Consider the following 25,586-nt stretch of genomic DNA (forward strand, 5'->3'; position numbering starts at 1 on the left):
GCTCTACAGCTCTCGGCCTGCCCCCAGGATTTGTAGGCATGATTAAATGCTGGAAGGTGTGCCCAGGGCTCCACAGGCGCAGCTCCCTGAGGTCTGCCAACGGCTCTGTGAGGTGGGCGCTACCCTTACTCCCATTCCACAGAGAAGGAAACCAAGGTCCACGCGGCTTAAGGAACTGGCCTCGGGTCACACAACTAGGAAGCCAGTGTGTCTGGCTGCCAGAGTCGGTCTTGGACACCAGTGTCCTGTCCCCTAATTGGGGCTCAGCCCCTGCTTTCCGAGGAAGCCACAGCCTTTCTTCCCCGACAGCAGCGCCCGCTGTTTCTGTGAGCTGAGGCAGAGGAGAGGCCTGTTCTGTCACCCAACCCTCTGCCCCTGCTTGCCACCCCTGCCCCCTCCAGGAGTCTGTCACCGGAGTGTTGCCAGGGACCCCAGCTGCATCTCCGTGGGTCCCCGAGGGGCTCCTGGCACCTGGTGCCCCTGGGCTGCGGGCTGGTTCCTGGACCCTGACCATGAAATGGTGAAACGGTTCCACACTCAGCTCCAAAAACACAAAACAAAAAAGCAGCCATCTGGGCCGTGGGCCACGCTGCGTACTATGGTTAGGGCGGCAGAGCCTTGTGCCCAGCCACGGCCAGGCCCCTGGGAGGCCTTCCGGCCCGAGCGCAGGAGGCGTGTTTACCCGATGGTGGGGCTGCCGCCCGGCCTCAACCCACAGCTCCAGGGCCTCCAAGCCCCACGGCCCGGGCCGCTGCCCCCCGCCCTCGGTGCCCGTGCCCCGCTCCCGGGGGGGCCGCTGCGAAGCACAGGAGAGCTGGGGGCCCGGCCGGGCCCGTCCCCAACTCGGGCCCTCATGATCCTCTTCTAGGGCAGGGAACCCGAGGCCAGGTGAGCTCCCCTTGGCGCCCCGCTGGCCGATGGCAGACCGACTCAGGCCCGCGCCCAGGGGCCAGGGGAGGGCGCCGCTTGGCGGCCTCGAGGTGGCGGCAGTGGAGCATGGAGCCGGGCGTGGGGCCCGAGGAGCCTGTAGGCTGTATGCCCGCAGCCCGCCCTGCACGTGCCGCCAGGTGAGTGGGAGCCCCAGGGAGGGCCGTGTGTCGCCATCACTCACCCCCCACCCCAGGGGCCCACCGTCCCATCACTGCCCATCCCTGACTGGGCCCGCAGGTGCCACCAGCACCCTGTCGACTCCATCCGTGGCGACCCAGGCATCGCCACTACCCTGGCAGCCCCAGGGCTCGGCCCACACAGAGCCGGCTGGGCCCCCGGGAGGAGCCCCGGCCCTGCACAAACATGCAGCGGTTGCCAGTATGGACGATCCCCAGAGGGGGCAGGGATAGGAGTGTGCTATGAGGCTGGGATAGGAGTGTGCTGCATCTCTCAGGTGTCGGGGTGGCAGCCCGGGGACATCCCCACAGACACAGAGCCTGAAAGGAGAGGCGGAGGCAGTCACTCGCGGCAGGAGCAGCAGGACGCTCCAGATGTCTTTATTGGGGCTCGAGCACAGCGTGACAGGGGAGGCATGCAAACAGGGCACAGGGCCCGGCCTAGGCATGCCCCAGACACACACCAGGGGACGGCTGTGGACAAGGACTGACCAACAGTAGGGAGGGCCGAGGCAGGGCGGGGCAGTAGGGCAGGAGGCCCGAGGGAGGGGCAGAGGCCAAGGTCGAAGGGGTCACCCGGCCTCTGCTATTGCACGCGGCCTCTGGCCACCGGCCAGGAAGGACAGTATTGTAACTGGTCTCCACTCGCCCGAGGCTTCCCCTTCTCAGACCCCTGAGCCGGATGGGCAGACAGGCCCCTTCCCTGCCCGTCTGCCCAGCAGCATCTTTGAAAACAAATGGACGAAGAGGACAGAACAAATACCCCAAAATAAGAAAAGACGAAACACCCCCTCAGTCCAAGACACAGGGAAGGTGGAAGAAGCTGCAGGAGAGGAGCCCCTAGAAGTCCCCCCAGAACTGGGGTGTGGGGTGGGAGGTAGAACCCCAATCTGGGGTGGGGTGGGGCTGGTGGAGCAGTGACCCGGGGCGGGGGTGGGTGGGCAGGCAGGCCTTCCACAGACCACCGGCCACCGGGGAAACAACCCCAAGAGGGCGAGTCCAGGCTGGGAACTGGCAGTCCCCAGAGGCTCTCTCCCTGGGACATTCCACGTGGGCGTTCAGCAGAAACAAGGCGTCAGTGAGCAGAAGGGCGGGGGGCCTGGGGGTGGGGCACGGGCTCGGAGACAGAGCCCCACAGGGAAGACAGACCACCAATAGCACGTGCACTACACATACAAGTATAGCATGTATGAATATAGATATCATATGTGCATATATATCTCTTCAGGGCACAACAGAACAGAACATCGGACCCAGATGGCTCTGGGCCCGGAGGGTCACGTGGGAGGTTTTCCGTCAGTCCTGTGCAAACAAGGATCTCTGAATGATTCTTGCCAGGGTTCCAGAGTTTCCCTAAGCCTTTGGCTTTCTGTCTGTCTGCCTGCCTCTCTCACGTTGGTGCCGCTTAAGAGAGGGTGAGGACTTCAGCCTGGGCATAGCTGGGCGAGAGGGCGTCGTGGCAGGTCTCTGTGTTTAAAGAGCACAGGTGTGAGACACTGGGACGCACGCTTTCAGCTCAACATTGCCTTCTGGGGGGGCAAGGAGTTCAGCAAAAGAAAGGGAGAAACAAAGAATGAGATGTTAGAAGGAAGCTGGCTGCTGACCCACGGGCTGTGGGCTAAGGGCTAGGCCAGGAGCAGAGCTGGAAGGCATGGGGACCCAGGGCTAGGACACCAGGAAGAGCAGGGGTGGGTCAGGGGATGGGGTGAGCCTCTCCTGCAGCCCCTGGCTGCCTACCCAGCGCTGGGCCAAAGTGACTCATAGGTGATGATGCTACAGTGTATCTCCGTACCTGCTCAGGTAATGAGTTCCAGAAATCCCTAGCCCTAGGTCTTCACAACTCCAGTGCAGTAGACAGAGGGACCATAGTCTCACAGCCTGGCCCGGATCCTGGTGTGGCCTGTGGTCCAGTTCGGGCTCCCCATTCCCACACAGCCTCCCGCCCCCCTCACTCCCTGGGGCCAGTCTGCTGTCCTAGGGGGGCTGGGGAAAAAGGTTCCAGAGTGTGCTGCCATGTGGTGCCTAGCCCCCTTCCTCAATCTGGCTGGAGCAGAATTTGAGCAGTTGGAGGGTAGGTCCTGAAGGGGAAGGTCAGGGAGGAGGCATGTGTCCATCTCAGGAGACAAAGCCAGGAAAGAGCATCTTATTGAGAAATCCAGCCACTCAGTGAGCCCTTCTCGGCACCCCATCCTCAGCCTGGAGTGTCAGTGGCTTGGGCTTCCCCTTCTCCTACCTTCCCAGTGGGGGCACAGAAGGCAGGCAAGGGGCTGCCTTAGGGGCAGGGATTTTGGGGTGATGCTCTCTGGCCAGGGCAGAGGAGGCCCTCCTCCCTCAGGAGGCTCTGTGAAAGGGCAGCCCAGGGCCCAAGTGGTGACTCCCGGAGCCCCAGCCCTGGGCTGGCACTCCGTCTCCCCTTTGACTCCCGGGCCTACGGTGAACAGACATCTTCTCCTCTAGGTTCAGCCCACAGCTCCTCCCAAAAGTCTTGGGGGTTGGGAAATGGCCTGTAAGGTTGTCAGTAAGGTTAACAACTCCTATCTGGGCAGCTGCCCTGCTGTGCCGGGAGGGAGCCCCCGCTGTGTGGGAAAGGCTTCTAGAAGACAAAGTAATGAGTACAGGTCTGAGTCTACATGCAACATAAAGCAAACTGTGCCCTCAGACTGTAGTGGAAGAGCCTTCTCCTGAGGAGGGAGTCCCAAGGCCTGGATAAGCTGAAGCCCACGTAGGCAGCTGCCTCCCTAGGCAGGGCCTGGTGTACCGTGGGTCTCTGTTAACCCCAGGACTCACTTTGCCCCTTCCCAGGGCCCCAGGAGGCCCAGAAGCCCAGAGAGGTAGCTGTCCTGTTAGCTAGGGCCCGTGTTTCCCTTACAGGAGCCAGAGAGCCAGTGGGGGACAGGCGGGCGTGGTCTCCCACGGCACTAGGGGCCTCAGCCTAGCACTGCCGAATCATGTCGCCCAGGGACAGCTGCACCCACCAGAGGGGTGCCATGAGCATGCCCATCCCCGTGGGAGGGAAGAGAGGGAAGGAGGAGGTGGGTGCCGTGGAAACTTGGACTCCTGACAACTTGAGGGCCGCCACAGAAATAGCCACCTCAGCTCCCCGAGCCAGGAAGGCAAGCCCAAGGACAGAAGAGCTGTGGGGCCTATGCTCAGCTGGACACCTAGCTCATCACGTCCCCACCAGGGCCAGGACCCTGGTGCCAGGGAGCCCTGCGGGGACAGGACTCAGTCTGTCCCCACCAAGGAGAAGCAGCTAGACTCCCAGGCCCCGCGGTGACAGGGCTCCTAGAGCCTCCATCCTGCTCCACAGAGCTCCCCTGTTCCTGTCACTCAAGGGGGCCTGTCCCCTTCTGAATGCTGGTCACGTGGATGCCCCTGAATTTTCTCATCTCTCAAGGGGACCTTTCATTCTCAGAGCAAGCAGGAGACAGGCCCCATGGACAACAGGGCTGCGGCATCCCAGTACCCACCCTGGACAGGCTTTTCTGGAAGGCACATTCCTGTGTCTGCCCCAGGCCGAAGAAGGCAGTGAAATGGGGGGGCTCCTGGCACAGGCTTTTCACAGCACCCAACCCTCATGGAACGATCTGATCTGACCGCTGTTCATCCTTCGGGCAGCCTCCAGACGCCCCGGCCTCCTGCTGCACCCCTGGGTGCTGTCCTGCCAGTCCTATCTTTGCCCACCCTGGAAGGGACAGATATGGACCTTAGTCATTCCCTCTCCAAAGTTGCATAATCCGGCTCTAAAAACTGCCAGGCGCGCGGCTCCACTGTCAGGTCTAATTCCCATCAGGTGAAACAGGAAATGTCTTGGCTGAGGTCTCCGTGTGCCTGGGGCTGCGGCGAGAGCCTCCTCGTCAGGCTGCTGAGGGGGGGCCCCCCTTCCGCCTACCGCCGCCCCCCCCCCCGCCCGGCCCTCCCAGGAGCTCGGGTGCCAGCTCCAGCTCCAGCTCCAGCTCCGGAGGGGGTGCTGTCCTCACGCTTCCCCTCAGCTACCCCTGCCTGGGTGCACCCTGCTCCCTCAATGACTCACAAACCTGTTGTGCTCCCAGGCTCGTTAGGTAAATGAATACACTTAATTATAGAAATTAGATGAGTCTCGGGTTCTGGCAGCAATCCAGAGCGCAGAGGCTGGGTGGGAGCGCAGGTGACTCAGGCAGGGCTGGGAGTCTGAGGCAGCGGGACAAGGAGGGAAGAAAAACGGTCGTGGAAGCCAAGAAAGCAGCGCGGGAGAGGTGCGGCGGCCAGGGCGCAGATGGGCCGCCCGGGCTCTGCCGTGGGGTGTCACTCCCCGGGGAGGGCATTTCCCTGCCGAGGCAGCCAACCGTGCGCCTGAGGCCACCACCTGCATGCCAAGCCAGAGCTGGAGGACATGGGGCCTCCTCTCCCGGTGGGTGGGGTGGGCACCGCTCCCCCGACCAGCTAGCTCCCTGCACACCAGCAGACATGGGCGTGCCCCACGAACAGCCTTATTCTTTGCTGGTCTGGGTGTGGGATGGACAGACAGACAGACAGAGCTATTCAGTGAGTGACTGAAGGCCTCGAGGAATGGAGATGCATGTGCCGTGATGCAGGTGGGACCCTGAGCAGAGGCAAGGCCGAGGCACTGGTCCTGTGGGGTGCCAGCAGCCCCGGCTCGGGATGGGGACCTGTGGGGGAGCAGCCCTGGGAGTAATCCCCCCGCCTTGCTCTCAGTCTCCAGAGCTGAACGTTCTGGGGAGCCAGGGGCCGCGGAGGAGAGGCTCAGCGGCCTGGGTTCTCCTGCCTCCTGCCCGGGTCCCTCGGACCTCCAGAGGAAGGAGGGCTGGAGGGCATGTGAGCGTGGGGGGTGCCCAGAGGTGGGGAGGGCCGAGGGCACAGCTAAGGGGCCGAGTGTCCAGGTGGAGGGCTGGTGAGAGGGTGGAAGTGGTTGGACAGCAGGAGCTTTCGTGGAGGGTAGGGTGAGCTGTATCTCGATGCCAGTGGAGACAGCCCCAGACTGGTTCCAGCTGCTCCAGCTATGTTGTTTAGACTCCGGGACTTTGCACAGCCTTGGTGAAGAAAAGGCACATGGGTCAGAGGGGCATGGCTCCCTGTCTGAGCAGCTCCGTGGGATCCATGCTCCGGGGACTCTGTGGGGCAGGGAGCCCCCGGCTGGTTGAAGGGTCTGGCCCACCTGGGAAGGCTCCCTAGCTTTCCCTGGCTTCCAGGTCACCTGGGCTCCAGAGTACAGACTCCGGGGCCCCACAGCTGATCTCTGCCCTGTAACTGTCCGGTAAGCTCCCCTCCAGCTACGCGAAGATCCCTCTAGCTCTTCTCAATTCTGAGAAGCCCTGATTGGCACTGGGCACCTTCCTCCCAGAAGTGCACAATGACACTTGGGCAGCTACAGACTAACAATGGGGTCTGTGCCCATGGCTGAGGAAGCCCCGGGCTCCCCACTCCAGGTCCTCTGTGGAGCCTGAGTGCAGAGAAGTGAGACATGGTCTGGCACAGGGAAAGTTGCCGAGTGCTTCCTGGGAGTTTGGCGATGCTAATTGCCACGCTTGCTCAGCAGGGCCTGTTTCCCAGCAACCCACCTGTTCCCTTCGAAGGTCACTCTAATTGGCTGAGCTACATGCTTGTTGCCAAGAAGCAGTGTGGAGGCATCTTGAAAATAGAGCAGCCGGGCCGCACAAGCGCCCAGAGGGATCTGGTGGTATGTGCGCTCCAGACTCTCCGGCCCATGCATGCACACGTGCAACCCCTGCCCTGGGTGCGACCCACTCCCCAGGACCTCACTGTCCCTCCTGGCTTGCACCCTTGTAACCTCTTCCACACTGCTGCTGAGCCCCTCCCGATACCGGTGTGAAAACAGGGGTCTGGACACTCATGGGAGTGCTTAAGTCCTACGGGGAGGTGGTGGCCCCTCTGCCCCACATTCTGGGCCCTCACTTAGCATCCTCCAGCCGAAGCAAATATCTGGGTCTGAACCAGGACACAGTGGAAGCCGCTGTGTGTTTGTGATGGGGAGCAGGAGAGATAGGCACATCCAGAGCCCAAGGACTGAGGGACACAGAGGATGGGGTGACCAGAGGGACACAGGAGAGGGTACCTTCCGTCTGCAGCCCTGTAACTGAGGCCTCTGGGCCATCTCCTTCCAGCTGCCAGACAGCTACTCCTGCTGCTGCCGCCCAATAGGACATACGCCCAGCAGAGCTGGACACACACCTCTCAGGGCCTGGTTAGGGTCAGGGTGCCCTGGGAATCCTGTAGGGGTGAGGGCTGGGAAGGTGCCCTGCAGGCTGCATGGGATGGGCAGGCCAGGGTCATCCTCAGGGGGACAGAGACATCACAGGCTAATCCTACAGCAGCCACTGCCCTGCCTCATTCAACCTACACTTGTTTTGGAGTTTGGGGAAAGCAGGAAGTTTGGCAGGGGGTGGGGGTGGGGTGTGAGGGTGGATCTGGCTAAAAGAAGGCAGTCTAAGAAGTGGTCTGAGAACACAGGGACAAGCTTTGTTTTGGGGGTGTCAAGGTTTATCATGGAACTGTTTAGGCAGGGACAGGGCATGAAAGACAAAATAATGATGGGAACACCTGCTCCTGAGACTCTTGTTCACAGCCACTCCTGGCCCTCAACCAGCTTCGGTCACTTCCGAACGCCTTTTTGCAGACGAGGAACCCCAGCTCCGCTGCCCAGCCTCCACCCCGCTCCCGCCACAGCTTGGGGTGGCTGACAGAGCTTCCACCTGCCCTCACAGGGGAGAACAGGCTGCTCCCTGGAACCCTCCAAATCCTCCGGAGCACACTTCTCTACCCACCGTGCCCCCATCTGCACCTCCTGGTCACCTTCTGGCTCCGCCTCGAGAGCCCACAGAGCTGGGCCAGGCCCCCTGGGCTCCTGGACACCCAGTGCAGGCTGGTGCAGGTGGGGCGTGTGCTAGGCTCTCCGAAGACCTCACACCAGCAGCTCGCTGTCACCCCGACTCCTGAAGGCTGTTGGCATCTCTGGGAGTACTTACTTGGGAAACCTTAGCTGTGTTTAAGGGAGGGCTAGGGAAAGTGTGGCCATGATCCCTCCATGGGGCCAGGCCTCGCGGTGGCAGCCAGAACTAGAGGGCGAGGTGGTGATAAAAGGCAGGGCAACGAACGACAGGGGCCCCTGATTTGCTATCCCCTTACCCTCTGGCCCTTGTCTTCACCGTAGGCATTGGGGGTGGAGGATGGCTAGGCTCTGTGGCGGGGGGCGGGGGGAGGATGCCAGAGGCCTTTCTAATCCAGGGACCAGGCATCAGGCTACCCGTCTTAAAAGCAGGGGCACGTTCAAGGCAGAGGAGATGGTGGCCAAGACCTCAGGGGAGGAGGGGACCTTGCGTCTTGGGGGGGACCCTGGGGAGACTCAGCTCCATGGGGGCTCCCCCCTGCCCGGCCCGGGGAGCCATACCTTTCCGGACACTACCGTCGGCACAGGTATAGTCCCCGGCGCTGAGCAGGAAGCAGGCCGCTGCCTTCTTGTTTTTGTCTCGGGGGCCAGAGCGTCGCAGGGCCCGGCGCTCCTCAGGGGTGGGGGCAGAGGCCAGGGGCTGGGTGAGGCCAGCTCCCTCCTCGTCTGACAGCACCGCGTTGGCATCGCCATTCTGCTTGGAGTCTAAAGGGGGCAGACAGAAAGGAGGCTGGGTGAGGGGCTGCCCGGGGCCTGCCTCATGGGCTTGCCTTGGTCTCTCCGATCCCGGGCCCAGCGTTTCACTTCCCCTACCAAGGGGGGCCTGGCATCTCCCTGGGAGGGCCATGGAGTGGGCCCGCACGGGGGTGGGAGGGGGTATGGGTCAGGAGGCCCCGCTTCCCTCTCAGCCGTGGCCTAGCATCTTTCCTGGGACGTGGGGCCGGAGATGCCGTAAGCAGGGGTTCCTGAATCTGTCGGCTGCAGGCTGGTGGAGCCCAAGGCAGGTGGCGGACTCTGCTTCCTCCTGGGCTCTGGCTCAGGCGGACACCTGGATGAGCTTGCATTCCCTTGGCGAACACCTGTCTCGCTGGGACGGGGCCTGGCACCGCCAGGGGTAAACCAAGAAACTGGCTTCCACGGCTATGTCTCTGGGCCCCCCGAAGGCAGTTACTCTTGTTCACTGGGCATGTAGGGAAGAGTCAGGTGCCTGAAGGATCTGGAGCCCTCTGCTTGGGGCTCACCTGTCTGGGGAAGACCCCGCACGGAAGAGGTTCCAAAGGCTCCCACTGTTGTGGGCGCTCACCCTGCCTCTATCAGGCAGCAGCCTGGGGGCGCCCTTGGCCCTGGAGAGGGGCCTGCTCTGTGTGAAGGCAGGGTGGCCAGGAGTGCCCTGTGCATGGCCAGCCAGTTAGGGTCAGGCTGAGGCATAGCTGACGGGGCATGGCAGGTGAGCACTGGGAGCTGGTGCAGGGGCTCGTCCGTGTTGATACCAGGTTTCCCCTGAGCTCTGAACGGGCCTCAGAGTACAGCTGAAATTCCCTCAGATACTGGCTGAGATTTATACTCAGGGATCGGGGAAGGGGGTACCACTTTGGTGGGTGTGCTGTTCCATCAGCATCTCTGGAAAACCCAGGCCCCCACATGACCCGAGCGAGTGAGTAGCCCCAGCATGTACAATGGGCCCCCCCCAACAGGCCGGTGGGTATCACAAGTCAGGCACCCCCCCCCCAGGGTGCTCCCAGAGCTTGGTCAGAAGCTGCTACCTTTGTCTCCTGGCCCAGCCCCAGTTCCCTGATGGCCTGGCATCCAAGGGCTCCCCAGACTAGGAATCCCAGACTCCCTCGGGAGCCCACCCCATGCCTAACACTTAGGCTCTCACTCTCCAGCCTAACTGCACGTTGTTGTGGGTTAAGCCTATTTCCTTTCCCATCTCTTGACTCGGCCAGAAGCAACCTTCCAGGGGTGGCCTTTCCCATCCTTGAGGAGCAGGATCCTGATCCTCAGGCCCTCCCCATCCTCCAAGATGCAGATGCCATTTCCTCCACCTTCCTTTCCCCCCTGCCCGACTCTGGGCTACTCCCTCCTGGTTCCCTCCCATCCCATGTGAAACCCTGAGCCCAGGACTCGATCCAGCTTGTGCTGAACAGAAGGCAGCCTCCCACTGCTGTTACGTTATTGCATTTATTAGGTCAAGAGATATGAGACTCCAACGTTTGGAAACGAATGATTCATGCATTGATGCACCTTGGAAGAACAGCTGCCCTGCTCTCTACCTAATAATGACAACGCCTGATACTTGTAAAGCGGCTTTTACTTCTCAAAGTCCTCTCGTGTCTGTCATTTGTTTGGGTCTCATCAGAGTCTTGGGAGTAGGAGAGCGTTCCCATTTTACAGGTGAGGATCAGAGAGGGTTAGTGACTGGCCTGAGGTCACACAGCATGGTGGCCAAGGTGGTATCAGAATTTACAGCCCCGTGCACTGCCCTTCACAGCCTAAACTGGGCAGGACACTCACTTCACAGACCCTGATGTCCAGAAAGCTACTGGAAATCCAGAAGCTAGGGGTTTGGCCTCAATACTTTGCACTCTTAAAGGTACATCTTATACTTAGGGAAGCCCAGAGCAGTAAAGCACAATCCCAAATTCCAAGGGCTGAGTTCATCTGGGGACTCCCTCGGCCACTGGAGAAGAGGTGGCTTTCCTTCCCGACCCCCAATCTCACCTGCCCGTTTCCTCTCAACCATACCCTCTTCTGGGGCAGGGGGGCTGGCGTCACTGTAGGTGCTGTCCCGGGGTGAGGTGTCCTCCGACTTGCAGTAAATGGGTGACTCAAGCTGGGGCGGCCGTGGTACGTGCTTCTTTCTTTTCTTAGGCAGCTTCTGCTTGGCCATGGCCAGGGAGTAGTACATGCCGAAGTTGTTGACAATGACTGGCACGGGCATAGCGATGGTGAGCACGCCAGCCAGTGCACACAGCGCCCCAACCAGCATGCCTGACCACGTCTTGGGGTACATGTCCCCATAGCCTAGGGTCGTCATGGTGACCACGGCCCACCAGAAGCCGATGGGGATGTTCTTGAAGTCAGTGTGGTCATTGCCCCGCGGGTCAGAGGGCCTGGCGCCAATGCGCTCAGCATAGTAGATCATGGTGGCGAAGATGAGCACGCCCAGGGCCAGGAAGATGATGAGCAGCAGGAACTCGTTGGTACTGGCACGCAGGGTGTGGCCCAGCACGCGCAGCCCCACAAAGTGGCGCGTGAGCTTGAAGATGCGCAGGATTCGGACGAAGCGCACCACGCGCAGGAAGCCCAGCACGTCTCGGGCCGCCTTGGATGACAGGCCGCTCAGTCCCACCTCCAGGTAGAAGGGCAGGATGGCCACAAAGTCAATGATGTTGAGAAGGTTCTTGACAAAGTCCAGCGTGTCGGGGCAGCACACGATGCGCACCAGGAACTCCAGCGTAAACCACAGCACACACACCCCCTCGATGTAGGTCAGGATGGGCTCTGTCTCCACCTCCCGCCGGAAGTGCACGCTGGTGGTGTTCCCCACCCGGTGGATCTCTGTCACGTTGCGGTCAATGTTGAAGGCCTCATGGGTCTCCAGGCAGAAGGTGGTGATGGAGACCAGGATGAAGAAGAGAGAGGCGAAGGCCACCACCTGTGGGTGAGGAGGACAGTGGGGCACCTGTCAGGGCCGGACGGGCACCCTCCTGTGTGTGGAGGGTCGGGGCACGGGTCATCGGGCAGGACTACGGTATGGGGTCAGGGGCTGGAATTCCCTCTGAGGGCCTTTATCCATCTGCTAGAGTATCTTAAGGCAGTATTTCCCAATCTTTGTCACGGGGCACAGAAGACAGGCTGCTCCTGGCTAGAAGCACCTGGACAGGTAACTCCAGCTGCCTGGCCCCGCTTACTGCCTAGCTCTGCGCACCTGTAGTCCCATTGTGCCTTATAGCTTCTTGAACTGTAACGGGTATGTAAATCATCTAGAATCTTGTCCAAGTGTGGTTCTGATTCAGGAAGTCATAGGCGGGGGCCTAGGAGTCTGCATTTCTAACAAACTCTCAGGGTGAGGCTGCTGGTCCACAGACAATACTTGGGGTAACTAGGCTTTAAGGCAGTGGGTCCTCAAAGTGGGGCCCTGGACCAGCAGGAGCAGCAGCATCACTTGGGGACTAGTTAGAAACACAAATTCTTGGGCCCCACATAAACCTACTGAATGAGGAATACTGGGGGTAGGGCCCAGTAACCTTCCAGGTAATTCTAATGCACGCTGTTTTGAGGTCCACTGCATTATAAAGGATACGCCCAGAGACAGGGGGCTTCTTTCTGCCAGCTGAGTCTTTAGGCTCCAGACATGACCCCCTCCCCCCTCCTGGCCCCGGCCCCAGCCCACCTCCTCTCCCCCACCCCTCGGCTTAGAATATCCCAGCCAACTGCCCAGACAGTGAGAAGCGCCCGAGGGAAGACAGCATGCTCCATGGCAGGAGACAGGAGGAGTCCGCCCAGAATAGCCACCCCTCCCCTTCCCAACAACTGACATTTCCTGGGACACTGAGCTCCAACAAAAAATAAACTGCACCCATTGGGGATCAGAGTGTGGCAGAGGCTGGTCCAGACAGCTGCTGGGATCTCGGCTAGAATGATGACAGCAGCACTCGGCAGAGATTTAAGCGTCCGATCATTATGAATGGAGAGGAAATGCATGTGTAATAACACCAATTACGGAGTCTTCATCTGTTATTCACCACTGTCAGGGTACCTGTTGCTGAGGCCCACGCCCCCTGCTGCTGCCTGTCCTGCCTGGCGGGCGGGGGGGTGGGATGGGCTCCCTCCCTGAGCAGAGGCCCGTGCTTAAAACAGGTTGATGGGGAAGGGCTGTGGCCCCATGACCTCTTAGCACCCCCACCTGCCCCACCCTGATTTCCACCTGACCGTGGCCTTGCCTCTTGTCTAATCGTGCCTCTCAGAGATGCTCTGCTCCCTGAGAGTCTGCCCAGGGAGGCGAGAAGGCACACCTTGCCCTTACTACTGCCAAACACTGACAGAGGCTACAGGGGGAGCTGGGAAAATGAAGCAGCAGCACCTCCAGGGCTTCCGGAGCAGGAGCGAGTCTGGGGCTGCACGTCCCTTAGCGGCCTCCTCTCTCCTGGCACGGCTGGGCACCTGGTACGGGTTACCGCCTTTGTTCTCCCCGGACCCTGTGCCATAAGGCCCACCATCTCGCCGTCCGGGGGAGGAACTGAGCACCAGAGAGGTTCTGTGCTCGCCCAAGGTCACACAGCCCGGAAGGGGCAGAAACCAGACTTGAACTCAGCAGGTTTAACTTCCAGGCTGCACCTGCTCCTTGCCCCACACTGTCGTCACCGCCGCCCAGGCAGGATCATGTCATGGACCCGGGAGAGCCTTCTCTGGACTGTCAGCGCTGCCCGCAGCCAGTGCCGCGATGACTGCTGTTTCACACCCCAGGGATGTGTGCCTTTGGCTTCACACCGACGCCCAGCACACACAGTTTATTCACACTTGAACATGGACGGGTTGATCAGCTCTAGCAAGGAAGGAGAAGGGAAGTAGCAGGCCACAGGCAACACTTTCGCTACTTGGACAACTCTGCCTGGAGCTTCTCTCTGCTGCTTTTCTGAAAAGGTAAATTTCAAGTTCCTTGTCTGACCTCACTTTACTTCCCTGAGAAATGGGCTACGAAGGCAATACAGGCTGACGTGGGCCTGAGGTGAATGGCTCCAGCCTGTGAGCCCTCCGTGGCCATCCAGGGAGGACCTAGTGGAGGCACCTGTCCCGTGGCTGCGGGGATGCCGGGGACCCAGAGTCCTGGGGCTGCCCCACCCCGGTCCCCAGAAGCAGAGGAGGTGGAGACAGCCTCTCCCAGCTCTGCCAGGAAGCATGGGAAGCAGGAGCTCACTTTCTCCGCTCTCTCTGAGGAAAAGTTTAGCCAGGAGAGTTGGTCCACCTGGGAGCCGAGCGTGAAGTTAATTAGCAGCCTGGAAAAACAAGTTCAGGAAGAGCTGCCAAGGGGCTGAGCAGAGGGGCACCGAGGGGAGGCAAGGGAGGGAGGGCCACGTGCCAGCCACTTTCTCACCCACCGGGCCAAGGCACCTTCCTCACTGCCAACCTGGGCTCCTACGAGCCGCCCCTCCCGAGTCAGGGCCCAGCTCCCGGAATTCCTGCAATGTTCGCTCACTTTCGCTGTGTTTTAGAAACATGGAACTGTTGCATCTACGTACTGGTACTGCTCATGTCACTCTCCCAGAAGACGGGGCAGGTAAAGGGTAGCCACATGTACCCGTTTCTCAGGGGTGGCAGAGGCACGAGAGAGGGCAAATGACTCGCTCAGGACCACACTGAGGCCAGGTCCCCCGACTCAGAGTTCTTTCCACTCGGCCCTCTAACCAAACACTCCTCCTTGGTGACCCCTCCTTGGGGCCTCAGTCTCCCCGGTGACCTCTCCAAGGGCTGGCAGCCGGTGCCAGGCAGGCCCCAGAAAGCCCCCCAGCCCCCGCCCTGAGGACACAGACCTGAGGCCAGGCTGGGACAGATGCAGGCATCTGGGCTCTGGCACGTTGCCCCAGGTCAGTGCTGAGGTTACAGTTCCCTCTTCGGGGCCCCAATTATTCCTCTGTCCCCTACGCTGTTCCCAAACCGAGTGATTTGGTAAGTGGTGGTCCTAAGCAAGCACAATCAGAGCACTTCCCCTCTGGCGGCAGGGATGCTGCTTTTTTTTTCTCCCACTCTCTTGACAGAGGGTTGCCAGGGCCAAAGGGGGCCAAGGAGTGAGGCAGTGGCTGCAGAAGCACCCTATTTAGACATCAAGGCCTTGTGCAGAGACTGCTGAGCAGCCCCTTGCCCGGCCATCCTATACAGCTGGCAGTGGGCACGTCCACCTCCTGCCCGCTGGCCCCTGCCGAGCAGAGACCAGGCGCAAAGAGCTGAGGAGCCCTGGGGCCAGATGGCCTAGGTCCCTGGCTCTGGCCCGGCCGCTCACTGGGTGAATGGTGCACTCTGTACCCGCCTCTCACTACAGAATGGGGGCAGCACCCGTGCCTGCTGGGGGTGCTGCGGGACTGTGTGAGCTTCTACAAGGCAAGTATCTAGCACACAGTATGTGCTCAATAAACAGCTGGCAGAGCTGGGGAGGAGTGGGGCCTCCACGGCCTGCCACGCGCAGCTTTTGAGAGCTGAGCTGGATCTGGAGCTGGAAAAAACAGAAGAGCCTTGGTCTTTAGAAGTGAAGGGCCCCGGAAGCTCATCCAGTTTGATGCCCCTTCTGCCATGTTACAGCAGAAGAAACTGAGGCTGGTGTGTGTGTGGGGGGGCGACTTGCCTTGGTCCCCACGGCCACAGCGGTCAGCTCCTTCCAGGCCTGAGGACACGGGGTGTAGATTTGGTGGGAATCACCCAAGTGGAAACCATGCTTGCGTGGACTGGACTGGCCGGCCCTGCTCCCTGATGGACGGCTGCGGCCGGTCTCGCGCCCCAGCAGGATGGGCCCACCTCCGGGCAGGGCAGCGCTGCTCCCTCAAGCTTCCCTCCCCGGGGGGCCCCCACCACTGGCTGTGTCCTCCTGGGGACCCGCCAGTCAGAGACCCAGCTGTTACCAGCCTTGTTACCAGCCTCCTTCACCGAGCTCACCCCAAGACAGTTGTTGGTGGAAATCTAAAGTCCGATGCTTCCGAGTCCACGTTTGGCTCTGCTGCTGACTGCCTGACAGGACTGAGGCAAAGTTCTTAGCCTCTCTGAGCCTCTGGGCCTTTCCATAAAATGGAAATTAAGTGCCCACTATGTGCCACTGTTCTGCGTGCTGGCGAATAGCAGGAAACAGCCCTGCCCCTGAGGCCTTATATTCTAGTAGGAGACTGTCAACCGATAAGTAAAATATATAGTATGTCGATGCTCTAAGTGTCAGGAAGGAAAATCAAGAGAAAAGGGGGTAAGGAGGGTGATGGTGAGGAAACTATTTCAAACAGGGTGATGAGGCAAGGCCTCAGCCAGGGTGACATCTAAGCAGAGCCCAGGAGTGAGGGAGTAAGTTATGTGAAGATCCAGGAGAGTTCAAGAGGCAGAGGGAACAGGCAGTGAGTGCAAAGACCCTGAGGCTACGGTGAGCTTCATATGTTGAGGGGCTGAGAATAGTGCCCACCTGATAGGGTTGTTTCAAGGATGAAAAGAAATGATATTTGTAAAACTCAGCACAGAGCCTAGAGTGTCTCAGGCATCTGGCACAGGCTGGGTCGTTGGGGTGGGGGGGGGGGAGGTGAGAGACACCAGTCATTGGGAACTGAATACAATCAGCGGGGGCAGGGGAGGGGAGTCCAAGGAGAAAGGGCCAAGGAGACAGATGGACAGATAAACATAAGAAGACTCATGCCCAAAACCTATATTAAGGATGAAGTGTAGGAGAGGAGAAATTTGAGAACACAGCCAAAGACACTTGCAGAGAAAGATCTGCGGGGATGGGACGAGGAGCTGAGGCTTCCGGGGAAGTGAGATCCTAGTGCCCAGGCGGTGCTGCAAAGGCAGCAGGGGGCTCAAACGCAGGAAAGGAGAGCCCTCCAGGCAAGCCATCTCCCGCTCTGCCCGGGCTCCTGAGTGATCGCCCAGGCTCTTGAGTGAGTGCCCGGCCCAGCCTGGAGACCCTTGGGCCTCTCCCTCCATGGGCTCCCCCGGGAGCAGACCTGGGCCCAGGGGCCTCCCACCCCGTCCAGGGGCCAGAGCCCGCCTCTCCCTGCACCCACCTCCTGCCAAGCCGGCACATGGGGCTTCCCAGGGCCCCTGGAGTGCGGAGCCGAGGACTCCGGCCCCAGGGGGAATTAGGTCCAGCCCGGATCACTGGCCAAGAGCATATACAGCCAAATGCAATTCCTGGCTATTGCCTACGTCCATGTTCCATGCTGTCCTCTCTCTGCCCAGGCTGGTCCTCCAGCCAGGAAATTCGCCCCTTCCCTAACTCTGCACAGTTAAGCACTACTCACGTCGAAAATTTTATTTATTTATATATTTACTCATAGCCTTCCTCCTTCTAAAAATTACTTAAGGGAGCTAAGTCATTATCCTGCAGGGCCCGTCCAGCGTAACTTCTGTTTTCTCATGGAAGCTTCCCCGCCGTCCAACCCTCTCCCCCACCTCGCCTCACACACGGGTGGGATTTATCGCTTTCTCCTCTCACCTCCTATTGTACTTATTTCCTAAGACTACCGCAGCACCTCTCACGATCTCTCGTGTATGATTATCACTATTCCTTGTCACCTAATCTCCCTCAACTGCCACCTACTCCACCTGACCTAGCTCTCTTCAGGAACAGGACCATGTCTAACTCATCTATATATTTAGAGGGCCTAGCTGGGTGTCTGGCATGTAGTAAGTACTCAATAAATGTTTTCTCAATGACTGGAGCCAAGGTGGCTGCATGCTTCCTCTCCTGGGCCTGGGGAGCCCGTCAAGGAGACGTGGCCAGCCCTGCTAGCTGGTGCTAGAGGGGACATGTATGCCCAGGAATGCCTCCAGGCACGTGGGCTCTCAGACTCTGGCCTTCCAGGGTGGACTAAGCCCCTGCCAGGGGCTGGGTAGCCATCACCCAGCCTGCAAAACAACAACAGTAACAACAGGACCCCTAGGAGGGAGCTGGACCAGAGGTTGTGGTAGGCTGGCTGCCCAGGAACAAGGATGACATGAGCGCCCTGGTGTCCAGCATGCCAAGCCAGCACCATCCAGGGGCAGATGTCAGGGGCCTGGGGACTCCCTGTTCCCAAGGCCCAGCTGCTGGGCTCTGTTCCTGCCTGTTCTTCCCCCATATCCCCAAAATAGGCCAAGTTTATTTTAACCCCTCCCCCACTTTACACCCCACCCCAAATGGTGACAACTAGAAACACCTCATTATCCAGAGACAAGATGTTCAGAGGAAAATGTTGGTCTACTTAGAACAAAAAAACACCTCAAAACAAACCCAGGAGGAGACTAGGAGACTGCCTCGAGGCAGGGTCGGGGAGAGGCCTGCACCCTTGGCCTGACACCCTCCTGCTCCTGGGATGGCACAGGCTGGCTGCCCCTGCCCCGAGCACTGGGGAAGATAGGGCACCTAGCCTCCCGGGTTGGCTTCCTGGCTCTGACGAGCCCAGTGGCCTTGGGACCACAGGATCCTGCCCCGCAGCTGGCTGGCCCAGGCAGAGAAGCTGGGTGCCCTCCGGAGGGATGAGCCAGAAGGCAGCTCTGCCTTTCTTTCCAAGGTCTCCGTTTCCCTCCTCTCTCTGCCTGGGCCTCCTCTTGTAACTAAGTCCTCTTTCTTTCTGTTAAAGTCCCACAGTGAGGAAAAATCAAAGAGAGCCAGTGCAGAGAAGAGCCACTCTAGGGAGCTGGGGGGGGGGGGGTTGAGGAGTTTGGAGGGAGGAGTGACAGGGAGGCTGCGGGGAGGGCCCCTGAGGTTACACACGCCGACGTGGGTTCTGGGATCTGGTTTGGAGCCTAGTTCTACCACCAGCTGTGTGATCTTTTTTTTTTTTTTTTTTTTTTTTTAATATTTTTTTAATTTTTATTTATTTATGATAGAGAGAGAGAGAGAGAGAGAGAGCAGAGACACAGGCAGAGGGAGAAGCAGGCTCCATGCACTGGGAGCCTGACGTGGGATTCGATCCCGGGTCTCCAGGATCGCGCCCTGGGCCAAAGGCAGGCGCCAAACCGCTGCGCCACCCAGGGATCCCCTGGCTGTGTGATCTTGAGCAAGCACCAACCCCCCCGCCCCCCACCCCGGGCCTCAGGACCGCCTCACTGAACACAGGTCAACCGCCCCTGCCTCCCTCGGGCCAGCTGAGAGCCGGGAACACAGCACAGGTGCACAGGTGACAGCACCTAACCCGCAGTGGCTGTCAGCCCATGTGAAAACCCAGCCCCGACTCCTTCCTGGGGCTACCGGGATCTTCAGGTCACATCCTCTTCTCAGAGGGAAACCTTACTGGAAAACTGATCCACGTACTGATTTAGCCAAAGGACAATAACTATCCTTCTCAAGAGGGCTGGTAACCCAGCCTGGGTCCTCGAGAGGCTGGGGGTGAAAGGAATGTCCCGGGGTCCCATTCATCAGGCTGGGAAGCCACCATGGCCACAACTGAGCCTGGGCCTGGGGGTGCTGGGCAGGTGGGGAGGCACCGGCCTGGCCGTCATGTCAGCTCCCAGGCCAGGCCACAGAGACAGGACCACAGCAGTGGCCACCATGGGCCTGGCCACAGTGCGGGGAGCAGGGGTGAGCACCCCACCGGCCTAGAACCCGCGCGTTCAGGGACGGCTCTGTGGGCCGGGTCAGTAGCTACAGGCAACAGGCTCCCTAATCAGCTCAGTTCACTCTCCTGTTTGTATCTGTTTTGCTCCTGTCACAATGCACTATTCGGATGACCAGCTGCTGTGTGCAGAGATGCCTGGGGCCGAGTGCTGCTCCTCTGCCCTGCTGGCCTTCAGTGAACGCCCCAGCCTGTGGCAGATGCTGCCAGGCCCCAGACCCAGGGGATAGTGCTGGAAGGGCAGTGGTACTGGCCTGGGGGAAACAGAGTAGGGAGGGCACAGCCCCAGAACCCCCACACCTCGGGCCCTCGGGCCTGGAAGGGTAACAGAGTCAATGTCCCTTCTGATGTCCCTGTCTGCCCCTGGGTTTTCTGATGTCACCCACAGGAAGTACAGAGCCTCAGAAAACCTTCCAGGCCAGAATAAGAAAAAAGCCACCTCTCCACCTCACAAACAGCCACATTCAGTGGAAAGAACATGTTGCAATCAGAAGAGTAGGGGCTTGGACTCACAGGCTGCCGCGAGCTGGCTGTGTCATCTCCAGCAAGATGCCTAACCTCTCATGGCCTCAATCTAATGAACTGGGAGGAGATCTCCACTCTAAGTTTTTTGGGAGGACTGACCAGGGCTTCATGTAATGTACTCACATGGAATGTTCCACAAATAGCAGTTATTAATTTTTTTTTATTATTATCTTTTCTCACTTGTAAGTCCCAAGAAGAGTTGAATGGAAGGCTGGCCCCTGCCTTGTGCTCCTTCGCAGGAGGCAAGTCCTCTCTGGGGACAAGTGCTGTGAGGCTCCATACAGCTATTCACATCAGTATTCACAACCAGAAAGTTAACACTAGCAAAGAGTCCTGCTCTGTTGTTACTTTATGTGTCTCTGACCACATCTGACACTTCTGATACCTGGTTCTTCATTGCTTCGATACGAAGAATTAACCCTGCCTGGTCCCAGACTCCTCACCTCAACTGGCAATGCCATGGCTGATGTGATTCCCTATCAAAACGGTGAGTATCTCAGGCTCCTGGAGGAATTCAAAGGCTCTGAGCTGACTCAGAGAGACCCCTGGCTGGCCCACCCTGGGGTTTGTTGAACGGAACATAAACTGATTGATGGCACAGTCCTTTGGAATCCGAGAAAGAACCAGAGAAGGTGAAAAGTCAGAAACAGGATCTAGCTCCCCTAACCACCTCATCTCATTCCTGCTTCCCTGGCTTGTCCCCTTTCACCACTGCTATGAGGCCAAATCTACCGCCTTCTCCCCTCACCCCCAACTTGGAAAGAACCTGAATTATTCAGTACTTGTCGCTCTCTCCTAGCACACATTGCCTCCAGAGCTGACAACAGCAGAATAAATGAAGCGCATGAGAAGCCCCCAGAACTCACAGCAGACACAGGCCAGGGCATGATGGGGCCCTCACCTTCTGAGCTGATCTCAGGCCTACAGGAGAAGAAACGGAGGCAGTGGGCCAGGGCTTCATTCTCAGTCCTGGAAAAGATCTCTGCCCTCGAGGGGCTGTCCTGGGGATGCCTGCAGCCCCAGCCTGGTAGGACTCTGCCACTGAGACCTCCGCTCCTTCCAGGTAGGAGCTGCATCTGCCCTAGTCTGGCATTGACACCAGCTCGACCTGCCCTGCAGCCCTGTTTCGGTCTCCCGTTCTCCCCTGGGAGGGAAAGAACTTTTCCTTCCATGACTAGCTGGAGGCCTAGGCTCAAGAGGTGCTGGGGAGGGTGACAGGGCCCTGAGACTCATTAACAGGACAACTTGGGATGCCAGAAGTGAGCACAGCAGGAGGTGGTCCCCAGACACAATGCATGTTGCTCTTTCCTGTCTCCCAGACAGACCCCAGCCAGGCCATGTCAGCCATGAAGCCAGACAGCAGCCCCCAGGGTGCTCTTTCTTCTCCTTCTTCTCCTTCTTCTTCTCCTTCTTCTTCTTCTTCTTTTTTTTTTAGGGATCTAAAGCCATCCTCCAGGGATTTTTTTTTTTAAGCTGTCCAAGCATATCTCGGCCCGTCTACCCCCTTTTACCTAAGGGAGTTGGGAGAAACTGGGTCGACTTGAGCAGGAGGTGGTGTGGTGGGAAAGGACTGGACCTTGCCTAAATTGACCTATACCACCCCCCTCTCCCCCCACATTCTCGTTTCAAGCAGTAACCTGAACCAGGGCTTTCTGGGAAGCCAATCTGCCACAGCAGGAAGGAGAGAAGTGGCAACAAATCTAGGATATTACAGGTAGCCTGTGGCTGGCCACTGACCGCAGGACCCCACAGCGCAGAGAACATTAGGCCCTTCCTGTGTAGCTGAAGCCAGGCCATCCCGGGTGACCAGGGGGCCTCAGGGCTATGGCCCGGGGCAGACACCTTGACTGAGCTCCCTGAAGGAAGGGCCGGCCCTCTGGCAACCTGGATGAGGGGCCTGGGCTCTGGTCCCAGCTCTGTCTGTCATGGGCCGAAGCCGGCGACCCCTCCACTGAGCTCAGACTTCTCAGCACAGGGTGCTGCCTGGAGCACCCGAGGGAGGTGGCACGCGTGGAAGAAGCTAAAGCAGGGGCTCGCCCCCAGCGGGCCCTCCACGCCGGCTTCTGCCCCCGCCCTAGGCAGGAGGCCCGTTCCAGCTTTCCGGGGCGCCGGCCCCAGGGAGGGGGGGCGGCAAGTGGAGAGAGGCGGCCTGCGCGCAAAAAGAGGGAGTGGAGGAGCTCTGGTAAGGGTACCCCAGTCCCCGGGAGGGGATGCGGCAGAGCGGGCAGCTGGGATTCGGTCCAAGTAGTAAGTCGAGCGTGTGCCATCTCCCGGGGAGGCGCGCAGCAGAGAGGGTGGGGGTGGGGGTGGGGATGGGGCCCGGGGGGCCCGGGGAGCCAAGGCGACGGCGGGGAGGCAGGGGTGGGGTCCGTCCGCATCCCCCCGCCCCCGCCGGTCGGTGCGCACGCCGCAGGAGACCCGGGCTCCCGCCACTCACCCTGGCCGCCCGGGAGGAGTAGGGGTCCTCGAAGAGCGCCCACATGCGGGGCTGCCAGCCGCGGCAGCCCCCGGGCCCGGCGCCGGCGCCCCCGTCGTGCGGCCCCCGGCGCTGCAGGGCCAGCTCGCGCTCGTCCTCGCCCGCCTCCTCGCCGGGCCCCGCCGCGCCGCCGCCCCCGTCCGGGCTCTCGAAGATGTCGAGCGCCTCCTCGGCGTCGCGGTGCTGCCGGTAGGTCATCCAGCAGCAGGGCTCCACGTCCGTCTCGTCGATGCCCCAGAAGGTGAGCTCCTCCTCGAAGAGCGGCCCGCACACGTCGGCCGGGCAGTGCAGCTTGCCGGTGCGGTAGTAGTTGAGCACGTAGGCGAACACGCCCGGGTGCCGGTCGAAGAAGAACTCGCGGCCCCCGCCGCCGCCGCCATCGGGCCCGGGCCGCGCCCCGCCGTCGCCGTCGCCGTCGGGATGGGGGTGGGGGTGGGGGTGGGGGTGGGGGTGGGGGTCGGGATGGGGATCGGCCAGCCAGGCGAGGCGGGTGCCCGGGAGGGTGCGCAGGGTGCTGCGGTAGGTCTCATGTCGCGTGCCGCCCACGTTGATGATGATCTTCTCCGACGCCTCGCCCTTGGCCATCTCCTCCTTCAGACATGTTTTGGACGGAGGCTTGTTCCCCGACTTGCGCCCGCGGTAGGAGGAGACGCACACCGAGCTGATCATAAGAGGCGCTCGCGCGGGGCTCCGGCTTGGGGCGGCCGCTGCCCTCCAAACACCCTTCCCGAGGAGGCAGCGTCAGCGGGGGCGGGGAGCGGGCGAGGCGGCGGCGGCGGCGGGCGGGCGGCGGCCCCTCCGCGGCTCGGCCCTGCCCCTGCCTCCCCCCGGGGCGCGGGGCGGGACGACGCGGCTCCGCCGGGCGCACAGGTGGTTGCGGGCCGGGCGGGCGGCCCGGGCGGGCGGGCGGGCGGGCGGGGGCGCAGCGCGGCGGCCCCGGACACGCCCCCCGCGGCCCGCGAGGCGAGGGAGCGCCCAGGGCGGCGCGGGAGGCCGGGGCGCGCAGCTCTCACGGGCCGCCCTCGGCTCCCGGCGGCGGCGGCGGCGGCGGCGGCGGCGGCGGCGCAGCAACAAGTCCCCGGGGCTGCCGCGGGCCCGGGGCGCGGGCGGTCAGCGCGGCGGGGGCCTCCCGCCCCGATTCATAAATCCGGCGCCGGCACGAGGCGGGCGGGGCCGACCGACGCGGCGTCCGGGCGGGCGGGGGCGCGGGGCGCGGCCGGGCGGGGGCCGAGCCGGGGCGGGGGGCTCGGACGCGGCGTCCTGCGCGGCGCGGGGGCCCGGGCCGGGGCTGCCGGGCGGCCAAGGACACCTGCGGGCTCCCCGGGCTGCGCCGCTCCGAGCCTCAGCGCAGCGCCCCGGCGCCGGGCTCCTGCCATCTGGCGGCGCCGGGAGCCACGCCATCCGCGCGTCGGCCCATCTCCGGGCGGGGGAGCCCGGGCGCCGGCGGCCCGCGGCTCGGGGGCTCGGGGGCTCGGGGGCTCGGGGGCTCGCGACCTCCCTCCGGCGGCGGTGGCTCTCCGCGGCGCCCTCTCCTCCGGGGCCCGGCTGGGCCGCGCGCGCTCGGCGGGGCGGGTGGGTGGGCGTGGGTGGGCGGGGCGGGCGCGGGGCCGACGGGCTCAGCCTCCCTCCGCCAGCCGAGACGAGCCGAGCCGCCGCGTAACCCGCTCGCCGCCGGCGCCCAGCCTGGCGCGCCGCCCCCGCCCCGGCCCCAGCCCCGCAGCTCCTCCCGCCGCAGCCTCGGCGACCCCTGACCTCCGACCCGGCCCGCCCCCTCCCCACTCGCGTGGCGGGTTCACTGCGGCGGACCGGAGCACAGGGGAGGCGGGAGTGGAGAGGTGGCCCCAGGAGGCCGCCCCCGCCCGTCCCAGGCACCCTGTGGGGCTGCCTGACTACCCCGCCCCCACCTTTGCGCCTCCGAGGCCCCAGATGGCTGTGGTCTGCATGGTCGGGCCCTGCCACCATCACCGAGGCCCCCGCGTTAGAGAGGGGGACCTGGGAGCCTGTGCAGACAACTGGCTCCCGGTCTGGGTGGAAGAAAACCTGGTTGTGTCTGGCACTATTGTGGATGTGGAGTACGGGGGTCCTGAAGGACCCCCGTTAAAGCCACCCGCGTCCTGCCGGGCGACCCCCTCCTGGTGTCTGCGTCGTTGTGCTCCTGGCAGTTCCTCTCGGCTCCCCCCTCTGGCCCTGAAGCCTTCCAGAGGGCACCGCTTTTCAGCTTGTTAGCCCCCACAGCGCCTGCCTCTGAGAACCTGTTTGCTAAGTGATTGAGAAGCTGCCATACCCAAAACATTCGGCTCCAGCCCCAACTTACTGGCCTCATCCCAAGAGCAATTTCCAGATTTATTTGTTTTTATTTGCTTTTAAGTCCAGAGCCTCTCCTACATCTTTAAATTAATCCTCCTATTTTTACAGCTTCAGGTAGCCTCCCTGTCCATCCGGATGACATAAGGAAGATTTTAAGGCTGAAATGCAAGGCAGTGGGCCTGGTCTGGACACCTGTGCGCAATCCGACTCCCGGATTAGGCAGCAGTACCTGGCTATCCTGGGAAAACAAGACAAGGGCCTGGATGTGCTCCAAGGAAATGTTCAAAGCTCAATGCAAATGCAAAGGCTTGTCAGCAAAGGTCTCATTAATGAGGTCAGAAAGCCAGAGTGACTGTGGTCTGTGGCGATCTGTACTAACATGCAGAGAAGGCGGCTGCCAGCCTGGACTGGAGCCGGAAACATACATTTGCTGTGTCCAGTCCCTAATGTCTGCATTTCAGAGTTTGGCTGGCTTTGAGTTTGCTGCAGCAAAGAAGACATATCTCCAATGTGACTGGGAAGAGAAGACCCGGGACTGGCCAGAAGCTGGAGAGAGAAAGGAAGAGCTGTAGCAAGGATTTTAAAGAACCGACTGCAATGAATAGCTTTAACCTGCTACCTGGCTGTGTCCCGGTGGACTCTCTTGGGGTCTCCTCCATTTTGCATTTTTCAGGCTGGCTGCACTCAGTCATTCTAAAAAGAAGGAGAAATTGATGGGAGTAGGGTGGGAAGAATGAAAAAAAAAATCCTAGCATCCCACAGCTGAGTTGTTTGCTCACCCAATAAATATTTCTTGAGTGCCTACTATGTGCCAGAAGCTGTCCAGGCCCTGGAAATCAATGAATACAGCAGCCTTACCTGCCCCCGCCCATCCCAAGGACCCTTGGTGCTTCCATTCTGTAGTGTTTGTGGATGGTGATAGGCATGTGGGGAGATGGGTAAAGGGAGAAAGCTACCAGGCAAATAGGAGGCCTTGGAGGAGTGTC

At 60.9% G+C, this 25,586-nt stretch overlaps 1 protein-coding gene across 4 annotated transcripts; it reads right to left on the bottom strand.

The window, feature by feature from the left end:
- Nucleotides 1–1,453: 1,453 nt before the first annotated feature.
- On the bottom strand, nucleotides 1,454–23,137 carry KCNC4 (potassium voltage-gated channel subfamily C member 4). Of its 4 annotated transcripts, none has more exons than XM_041749046.1 (4): nucleotides 22,255–23,137; nucleotides 10,732–11,668; nucleotides 8,512–8,715; nucleotides 1,454–2,635 (listed from the first exon to the last, which is right to left on the bottom strand). In XM_041749046.1, the coding sequence occupies exons 1-4, from the start codon at nucleotides 22,960–22,962 to the stop codon at nucleotides 2,580–2,582; spliced, it is 1,905 nt and encodes a 634-aa protein (XP_041604980.1). In that variant the 5' UTR covers nucleotides 22,963–23,137; the 3' UTR covers nucleotides 1,454–2,579. The 4 variants fall into 4 exon arrangements, with proteins under 4 accessions (XP_041604980.1, XP_041604977.1, XP_041604979.1 ...); XM_041749043.1 differs by having other exon boundaries at nucleotides 1,454–6,136; XM_041749045.1 differs by having other exon boundaries at nucleotides 1,454–2,573; nucleotides 22,255–23,136.
- Between the last annotated feature and the right edge of the window lie 2,449 nt (nucleotides 23,138–25,586).

The sequence above is a fragment of the Vulpes lagopus genome, chromosome 3, assembly GCF_018345385.1.
Source record: "Vulpes lagopus strain Blue_001 chromosome 3, ASM1834538v1, whole genome shotgun sequence".
Lineage (NCBI taxonomy): Eukaryota > Metazoa > Chordata > Mammalia > Carnivora > Canidae > Vulpes > Vulpes lagopus.

Excerpts from the sequence above, each read along its gene's own strand:
- KCNC4 (XM_041749043.1), bottom strand. The coding sequence starts at position 22,962 with ATGATCAGCTCGGTGTGCGTCTCCTCCTACCGCGGGCGCAAGTCGGGG. Across the intron at positions 8,716-10,731 it reads GGTTGAGAGGAAACGGGCAG|ACTCCAAGCAGAATGGCGAT; the intron begins GTGAGATTGGGG and ends TGCCCCCTTTAG. Across the intron at positions 6,137-8,511 it reads CGACGGTAGTGTCCGGAAAG|GCTGTGCAAAGTCCCGGAGT; the intron begins GTATGGCTCCCC and ends TTCTTCACCAAG.